The following is a 9,985-nucleotide window of genomic DNA, read 5'->3' on the forward strand; positions in this document are numbered from 1 at the left end:
TCTATGCTTTTGCTTTTTTCTTTACTCCCTGTATGGAAAAAAACAAAACAAGAAACAAATTTGACTACTGTATAGGACATCTTTATGGAAAACACTCTCACCATGCCATCTTGGACACATTCCATTATGTTCCAGGTAGACAGTAATTGTGCTAAATTCATTACTAGCATGGACACCATTGCAGCTTACCTCAAGGAAGTGAAAACCCTTTGCTCCGTACAGCCTGTTAGCAATGCTTAGAGAAAAATTGGTGCTGGGCTTGTTGATTGCTGATAAGAGTGCCTGGAACTGAGAATGAACTTCTCCAGTTTCTTCACACTTCAAATAACAAAATAATAATTTCTTTAGCAGGGTTCCCCTTTCAACCATGAAGCTGTATCTGATGTAGAATTGTTACCTCCCCACCAAAATATACTCATGACACCTCCAGATCAAACATCATAGACTAGGCCCCTTATTTTAGCCCTCAACATGAGGGCCTTTAATTATCATACAAAGACATATTTTTCTTTGTTAAACTATTTTGCCTGGATTCTTCTCTTTCTGTGGTTCTCCCTCTTAGCAATCATAGGCATAGAAGAAGGGACATGAAACATTTCTACCTCCACTTTCCAAAAAAATGAGAAAAAAGGACTTTCCTCATTCACAGTGTCTTTCATTTTCAGGTTGCCATGGTCCAGCTCAACACTTGCAAGCATTGAAAGAGAGGGTTATTTATTAAAAAAAGATGCCACTCATATAATAAAAATGGGCCTTATGTAGTGTAAATATATGGAATGAGAGTTTGGGAAGACAGGATGCTCAGATCTATGCCGTTCTCTGGGGAAGTGCTGATACCAAGGGAAAAGGACAAACCTGATGTACCTGCTGCCTTACCTCAGAGCTACCATGGTTTGTCCTTCCTCCAGAAGAACTCGAAACTGCATCAAAATGAAGCACCTGAAACAAAAATGCTGGGTGATTGCAGCTATAACTGTCATCAGAACATAATTTTGAGGCTGGATTGGCATGTCCCCTGGCACACTGTAAAACCCTTTAGACATGCCAGGTAGGGAAGCTCATGTACTTCATTTCATTGGCGATGCATTTGAATGGACAGCAGAGTTTCCTAAAGAGCTCTTGTTTGGGGCCAAGGCCTGACACACCTTGGTTAGCCAGTAGGGAAGGGAAGGATGCCCTGGAGGGAACCCATCAATAACAACTCAGCCAGTTCTGCCATGCAGCAAGCTTCCAGTCATGGAGGCAACCCATGCAGAGCCTAGCACCACTGCTAAAGATAGCGAGTAGTAGCCTGAAAGGCATAAGTTCCTTCCCGAGGGCCCCCTTGATTTGCTGGATTATCGTTTCCTACATGCGGGGAACATGGGGTCAAAAGCTTCAAATGTAGGCTTATAAATCTGACCATTATTATTCAAAACCTGTGCGTTGTTAACAACATTTTTGGAGTCCCCTGTATTCTGACACTGCACTGACAGGCAGTGTTGACAGTAGCAGAGTGAGGAAAGCCTACCTTTTCCATCTGTTTGGCCGTGTTGCCTCTAGCACCCAGGAGGACCATGGCCATGGCTGAAGAGATGCTCAGAGGGGAGAAGAAGATGTTTTCATTTTCTTCTGTTTTCTTCACTTCTTTGAAAAAGTCAAGGCAGAATTCAGCATTTGCTTCGCTGAGTGAGGCCATGGTGAAGACGGTAAAGCCTGGGACAAGAGAATTAAAGTCTGAGACTCATGACTGTCTCCTAGTTCGTGCCTTTTCCTTTTCAGACAGAAGGAGCCTTTTCCCACCTCTCACTGATGAAATGCTAACTGGCAGCTTTCTGTGACCTGAGGAAGAGCACATGGTGCCTGAAAGTGTGTCGCACAACTCATCCAACTAACACGGTTGGTCCAATAGAAGATATCATGAAAAACGCTCATCTCTCATAAACCTCTTCATTTTTTCATAAACTGCAAATTATATCCTCCCCATGGCCAACCACCTGAATGCAGATGTGAATGAGTTCTCAGTAACAGTTTTCTGCAGTTCACTGTGTGTTCAGATTAAGCAATCGCAGTAGCTTTCTTAGTTGCTTTTATTGCTTGGATTTTCTAGCCCCAAAGCCTGTGGGATCCTTATGGTATACTAATTATAATCTGAATAAAGTGATCCAAAGGTTTACATATGTCAAGAGTCTGAATCTGTAGTATATTGACGCTATCCATTTTACATTCAGTGCAGAGGGCCATTACCTTCCCTTTATGTCTTAATGACATACCAAATTCTCTGCAGGTAATGACACCAGTGGAATTAATATCAGTGAAGAATGTCATCTTCCTTTCCTTAATGAACAGAATCTCTTTAGGAATGCATGTATCTTAGTCTTATCCTTGCAGGTACTGTGCACATAACATTCTTAATGAAGAAGATGGGGCAGAGTGGCGTGTTGTAGACTAACTCAACTCCATAAGGAATTTTTTTGCCTAACACACATGTGTTAGGCAAAAAAAGCCCTCTAAAAATGGGGACAAATCCTGACTTGGTGAAAACACACCATCTTGCTGCACTTCACACTGAGAATAACAAGCAAATTTTCTATGTTTATTATCCTTAGGAAAACGGCTATTAAATAGGGTATTTTTTTGCCAGGGAAATAGACTGCTACATGTTTTGTCTGGAGAGAGAGATTAATTCCCTCTTTTCTTTTGCTCATTAACTGCTGTTTGGAAACTCACTGAGAAAGGTCTGTCTCCTTTCTGTAATGTAGTGCGTGCTTTGTACCACTAAATGCAGGCATCACTTAACACTTTTCATAGGAAGAATCCAAGCCATCCTTTTCCTCACGTCCACTGCCCCATTCTCAGTTTATCTGCAACCAGTGATATTTTAACTAATTTGAAGCTAAAGTGTTTATGTAGAGGAACTTTAGGCACCAACTTTAGGCACAGATTAGACTAAAGCAAGAGTCACTGCTTAAGTAGTACCTATTCCAGGGTACCTTTAATAGGCATTGTCACAAAGGTACCACGTGTCCCTTCATACCTCCTTACTATTGAAGGGATAGTTACTTACTGCTGGTCCTTATCAGCATTAAACTTCTACCAATCATATTGACTCAGCAATTCTGTCCATCAGTTATACATCGGTGGAGCCAATGCTTTTCCCATTCCCTGGTGTGTTTGCAATTCCCATCCTTCCAGGAGAACACACAGAAGGCAAGTAGCTTCACTTATACCTGTGCACATGGATCAAGATCCTGGTGTCCCCTTGAGAGGCAGGAAGGGAAGTCCTCATTCAATTAATCTTCTGCATGATATCAAAGAGCTTTTTGATATTGAATACAGGAGCACTTCCAGTGCAGACACTTAGATAAAAACTTATTCCTGCCAGTATGCTCACAATTCTGCTTTCCACAAAGATACTTGTAATGAAAATTTGCCCAGCCAAATGCCTTGAAATGCATGGAGCTGGGAACACTGGCAGAAAAGCTGCTGGTTTTAGTCACAAGAATATTCAGGAACGTTTTCTGCTGTATACCTGCACTGTACTTGCAAACGGTTTTGGATTTTCTTCTATCTGACCCTTAAAATACTGTCTCCAGAACTGGCAGAATGAGCAAACGACGGCATGAAAAATACTGCCTTGCATCCACCAAAAGTTTCAGGCAAATATGTTCCTATCCAGCAGTATCTATGCTGTTGAATTCCCCACAAGAAACAACTCCTTAGGTCAACACAATACAATGCAAAGGCACCAGGTAGTTCACCGCTAAAGTCACTGCAATGATACGAATAGTAAGAATGACATTAAAGATAAAGTACTAGAAATATTTACCTTCTCTGTTTGGACGTGGTGCTAAAGACTGGTTGGGAAGTTTGGTGTGGTGTCCGGTGGAGTGCTGAAATTTAAAGCCATGGCCACTCCCAATTGTGCAATTTTCATCCACAATGATTCATCATTTTCTCTACTACAAGTAATTAATATAATAATTGTGAATTCAGGGCAGTGACATGTAAATAAAATCTCAGCCAAATTTTCATGTCTTCTAGCAAAGGAAGGGAGCTACAATCAAATATTCATTTCCACCTGAAAGAAGCAAATCTCTGCTACTGTTTTTACATCCAGGATCAAGTTACTAGAAGTGAAGGAGGCTACAGATTATTTCCTTGGGAATAAATCCTGAGTAATCTGATTGCAAACATAAATAAATAGTGGCATAATTTATACTTAAGCTAGTTCTCAATTGCATCAGAACATGCCATTGTAAGAAGACAAGGGCAAGAGAGAGGCATGCAAAACAAGAAAATGGTATTGGGAAAGCATAACATTTAGTAAGGGATTTGTGGTCCAAATGTGGCAACTACCTTTCAAGGCACTTAGCCGTGTGTCACCAAGAACTTCTGTAAGCATGTTTCTGCTGAAGATGTAGAAATCCTATGGCTCAGAGGCCCCTCTGTGGTGCAAAGAGCCATAGTATAGATCTGCCACAACATCATACACCTGTTTGTTTTTATAAGCCTAAAACACTTTTCTCCCGTGATTATAACAAACCTTGGTTGAACTGAGCTCATGGAGGTTTTTTTCAAAAGACATTGTTGTACTGACTTAGGCTGCCTCTGTACTGCATTGAAAAATTATTTTCAGTTACTCTGGACAGATGTGGGAAAGAGAGAACAGGAAAGAAAGTGAGCCCAAGGGCTGTACAAAACAGCTATGTTTCATTTCCATTTTGGATTTGGCTGTTTTGGAGGGACAGTGATTTGTTTTGGTGTTTCGGATCACTCTTCCATTTCAATTTGGCTGCATCTGTTTCGGAGTTCCGACGCTGATTTGGAGACTGGGATTGGCTGGGGAGAGGCAGGCACAGCTAGGCATCTGCAGGTTCTTCCACAGCTCCTCGGGCTGTGCCTGACTCTCCCTAGGCTGGGGGAGCTGCAGGAGAAGCCCCCATGGCTGTCTTGCCCAGCCCCATCCCCCACCTGGTCCCAGCCTCTTAAAAAAAACAAAAAACCCCCACACTCACCAGTTGCAGCAGTGGCGATCAGGGCCTTTGGGGGCTCATGGCAGAGCCCCACCCCCATGCAGTGCAGGACAGTGTGGGGGCAGCAGAGATTGCCCCTTCCACGTGGCACCCGCATGGCAGCTGCCCCATGGTGTGGGTGCAGCGCAGCTCGGCAGGGTGCTGTACGCTGCCTGGGAGCTGGGGCCGAGTGGTGCTGGGCTCCGGCTGACAGGTGGAGCTGCCCCAGCTGCCAGAAAGCACATGACAGCTGCTGCACAGGTGCCAAGTGGGGGGGAGAGCGATTCCTCCTGCCACCCACTGCATGGGGGAAGGCTCTGCCATGAGCCCCTCAAGACCCTGATCACTGCTGCTGCAGCCAGTGAGTGTGGTGCTTTTTCTTTTTTTCTTTAATTGTATTATTATAAGTGTCTGGAGGCTAGAGCCCAGGCAGGGGGATGGAGCCAGGTAGGGCAGCCATGGAGGCTTCTCCCATGGCTCCCCCCACCCAGGGAGAGGCAGGCGCAACCAGAGGAGCCATGGGAAAACCTGCAGCTGCCTGGCTGTGCCTGCCTCTCTGCAGCCGATCCGAATCTCTGAATCAAAGCTGAAATAGTGTCAAAACTCTGAAACGGATTCAGCCAAATCAAAATGGAAGAGTGATCCAAAACATCACAATCACTGTCCCTCCAAAATGGCCGAATCTGAAATGGAAACTAAACATAGCCATTTTGCACAGCCCTGTTTCACGGGTAGAGATACTGGGCCTGACCTAGAGGACAAAAATCAAGGGTACAACACAGTTGCAGGAAAGCACAACTGTCAGGTTGGATCCCCTGAACTACTAAGGTGTTGTACAGTCTAATCAATAAAGCTTTCCCTCCCTTCTTTAGATAGTAGTAGACAATGATGAGACTTGTAGACTCTAAAATTAATCAGTATGTTTTGTGACTGGGAGATGCTGGACTGGTTTTGTTCCACTTCTTGAATTATTGCATCTTTCAGGTATCCATATAAATAACCATCTTCTCCTCGCATATGTTTACAGCTCCTGCCCATACTGTGTCCTGATGCAAATTGGTTTAAGCTCTATTGACTTTCTTGGACCTATGCTGATTTATAATAACTGAGAATCTAGCTTTAGGCCTCTGCTAAAGAGTCAGTGCCCATTAACTTTAGCTCACATAAGTTTCACTCAGAGTCATCCTTGCGAGTTTGATTTGCCTACCCCTTTTAAATCTGAATGTTCTGAGTTTTGCACGCTGTGAAATCAGAAATGGACTTAAAACTGATGTGCACATGTCATTGCAAAGCAACATGTTTAGGGAAATTGATTTCAGTAGTTGAGCAAGAAAATTTATGTCTGTTTGTTGTGCCAGTGCATGTAAGCTTCTTAGCTCTTGAACTTAGAGAGGAGGAAGAGGTGCAGAACGTTCTAGTTTGTTCTTTACCTTGGATAAACTGATCTTATGGAGAATTGGCTTGTGCATGCTCCACGTGAGGATTCTCATAGGAATTACACTTGTTGCATTACATGAGACTCGAATGACAAAATGTGAATGACCACATGGTGCGCTGTGGTGCTTTATAAAATGGTGAATCTCTAACGAAAGAGATGGACTGAAATGGACACCCAAGGGAGGTGGTGCTCTCTCTTACCATGGGGGTCTTCAAGAGGAGGCTGGACAGATATTTGGCTGTGGTGTTATGACCCCGGCACTCATTCCGGCCTGGGGTAGGGGGTCAGACCTGATGGTCTCTTTAGGTCCCTTCCGACCCTAAGCACTACAATACTATGATAAGATCACTACAAAGAAGTTGTTCAAATAAGTTGTTGTTTGAAATGACAAGTTCATTGTAGCTCAGAACTGTTCTGTGACATATTTAACATTTGCACCTGTCTATCCAAACCCTAATATCCCACAGTGCTTTGCTCTCCCTCTCCTACCACCAAGGGGGAGAAGGACCAACTGACTTTCTGACAGCCTGTCCATCAGGGTGCTGTCAGGGAGCCCTGTAGGGACTAGCTTGCAGCTGGCTGCAGCAGTGGCAAGCCTGATTGGACAGCAGAAACCACCTGGTCAGCCCTTGCCAACTCTGGGCAGCTTGCAAGTAGCCCTGTTCCTGTTGCTGCAGTGGCAACAGGGAACGACAGGGTAGCGGGGTGATGGGGCTCTCTGTGAGCCAAGACAGTAATGCATTGTGGGTGCTTGAACACCAGCAATACTTTCCAGTTCCCCCATCACAGGCAACCTCAGATCAGAAACCACCAGATTAGCCCTTGCCCTTGTGGGCAGCAACAGCTGATGAGGAAGTAAGTCTGTGCTGCTCACCGACAGGATCCTCTGTGGGCAGGGTCGGGGGAGAGTTACAGAGCAGCCCCCTATCATCCTCTGGCTAGGGAGCATGCTTTTGTGGCACTTCAGTCATGCCTGAGCCAGAGACTCTGTGCACATTGCACACCACAGAGTGATCTGCTTCTTGTAGTGCTACAAACTGTAAAAAGAACATATGTCAGAAGCCTAAGCCTGCACCTTTATAAGTTACTACTTTTGGACTCATCCCATCGACATGCTCATTGTTCAAAGGTGGATAATAGGACAACCTGTTAAAAACAAGCAACAGGGAGAAAAGAACAGTAGAGATCCCAGTGCTGTACACAAAAAATACTAACATTTATTGTGATCTCCCATTTGTTCACTTAGAACAACAAAAGGAAGGTATTTCAGGCCCCTTGCAGTTGGGGTGGCTAAGTGCTCTTTTGACTCAGGGCTTTAATAGAGTTGTTTCATCACCATTTATTAGTTTTTAATAGCATTGTATTCTTCCTGGTTCTGTTGTGTCACTGCATACACCCATGCCTTGATTTCCTGTTTGGCTAATACCTTCCCTGTTACCTCACTTTTGTTACAGCAACCAATATATGGCCCAAAGATTTTATTGCATGTTTTGGCTTGTCAACAAATAGCTTAATAGATACATTCCAGTTGTCCAAGTTAGGTGTCAGAAGTGAAATACCTCCATGTATTTTGCTAAAGACTCACTACTTTCAATATCTAGAGCTCCACTGAGGGGTAGTCAATTTTTCCAGATGTCTTCTTTCAAAGACAACTGGCTCATTAGTATTTTAAAATGGCATGAGAATCTTTAGAGATCCAGCAGTGGAAATGAAGTCACACCATGACATTTAGAAAGTATCAGGCTTCCTGTTCATAACTTTTGGCAAACAAGTGGCTATCAAATTATAGCTGATTAATTCTTTAAAATCTATAAATGCAACTATTTCCCCCTTTCCTGAAGGCAGCTGACTAATTAGAACTTAAAAATAGCATGAAAATTTAGGGTGTCAAGATTCCAGGTCACTGTTGATTCATAGGTGATGGCGAACAACTGGATTCAAAATCAATGTATATTTTGTTCCAAGTATTTTATGATACACATACTACAATGGTGCAAGAGTTTTAAATGCAATTGTCAGGTTCAAAGTACAAGATCTTCCCAACAAGCCGAACTCAGACCCTTTCCTGTAGGATCTTTTGTCCTTTAAGTTTAAGAGGACTTACTGGGCATGTAAGCACTACCAGTGAGAGTGAGCTGGGCAGGAGGGCAATAGCTGGAATGACAGAAACCAAAGCCTGATACTTTGCGCCGTTACAATGTATTCATAACAATTTATATTGCTTGAAATCAGTACCTATATCCATAGATAGAAAGAGTTGTTTGGTCTGGTTTGTTTTTTTTTTTTATATAATGAGTACTTATTCCTAATTAGAAGCCTCTGCTCTGAAAATAATTGAGATTTTTACGTCTTAGTATGATCAGCTCTGCTAGCCCTCTGGGGCTCAAGAAGGAAGAGGTTTGACGCAGAGGCAAGAGCCACCTGGACTTCAGTAGCCTTCCAGGAAGCCAACCTGGAGCAGACAAATGGAGGAAGTTTGCTGTGAGGCATTGAGATTGGCTAGCTAAAGGAAGTGCTGAATACACAGGTACTTAGGTCTTGTTGCTTAATCCTGAGGCAGGGAGTTTCCCGAAAATCAGTGGTAGGAGGCGGGGGTGTAGATTGTAGCCGTGTTGGTCTAAGGACATAGGCAGACAAGGTTCCTTGGGTGAATTTGATATCTTTTATTAGACCAACCCAAATAGTTGGAGAATATTTATTAAGCAAGCTTTCGGGTTCAAAAACCCTTCATCAGGCTAAGGCAGTTTCAGCAGTTGGTGTGTGCTCTTCCTGGATGGAATGAATAGTAGGAGGCGTGCACTTGTTTTTCCCGGGCTACAAATGCTGCAACACTAAGCTCTTGTTGTTGCTGAGTGACAATAACTGTGCAATTGTAGACTTAAGATACAGCTAGCTAGAAAGATAAAAGGCAATGAAAAGACTCCTATAAATACATTACAAGTAAGTGGAAGCTCAAGGAATGCATAGGTCCCTTACTGAACAGGGAGGTAGAAGTAGCAGTGGATAATGAAGAGAAAGCTTAAGTAGCTAATGTATTTTTTGTACCTTAACCTTCACAGAATAGTCACACTTAACAGCATGAACCAGAGTAATGGGGAGATAATTAGTCCAGAACAGAAAAAGAAAAAGCGAAGGTTTATTTACTGCGTGGATGGCTTCAAATTTTGGGGCACAATGAGAGTTATCCTAGAGTCCTTAAGGAAGTGGGTGAAGTGATTGTAATACCATTGGCTGCTACCTTTGAAAACTCATGGAGATTAGATGTGGTATCAGAAGAGCTGAGAAGGGAAATAGAAGGCTCCTATCTGTTCTCATATTTAGACAGATGGGTTTTGTGTTGTGGGTTTGGGATTTTTCCTCCATCCTCCTTTTTCCTGTCTGACCTAAATCACCATTGCTTCAAATTAAGCCAATTGTGCTGACAACTGTCTAATCCAGAGCTTTCCAAACTTTTCATGTTGGTGACACACGTTTTAGACATGCATCATTTCGCGACACAGTAATTCAGTTTTACTAGCAAGCCGGAGGTTAAACTAACCCGTTATCAGAGATA

The 9,985-nt window shown here is 43.2% G+C and overlaps 1 protein-coding gene across 1 annotated transcript in view; it reads right to left on the reverse strand.

Moving 5' to 3' along the window:
- Nucleotides 1–101: 101 nt before the first annotated feature.
- Nucleotides 102–9,985, reverse strand: part of LOC102379139 (serpin B11-like) — a gene marked incomplete at its 3' end in the record, with an annotated part of 21,254 nt that continues 11,370 nt past the window's right edge. Inside the window, exons 2-5 of the mRNA XM_006033312.2 lie at nucleotides 3,809–3,941; nucleotides 1,511–1,695; nucleotides 877–939; nucleotides 102–318 (exon numbers count right to left, since the gene is read on the reverse strand). Of these exons, the coding sequence (XP_006033374.2) occupies nucleotides 102–318; nucleotides 877–939; nucleotides 1,511–1,678 (448 nt within the window). The remainder of the gene's footprint in view (nucleotides 319–876; nucleotides 940–1,510; nucleotides 1,696–3,808; nucleotides 3,942–9,985) is intronic.

Source organism: Alligator sinensis, unplaced genomic scaffold (genome assembly GCF_000455745.1).
Source record: "Alligator sinensis unplaced genomic scaffold, ASM45574v1 scaffold1222_1, whole genome shotgun sequence".
Classification (NCBI taxonomy): domain Eukaryota; kingdom Metazoa; phylum Chordata; order Crocodylia; family Alligatoridae; genus Alligator; species Alligator sinensis.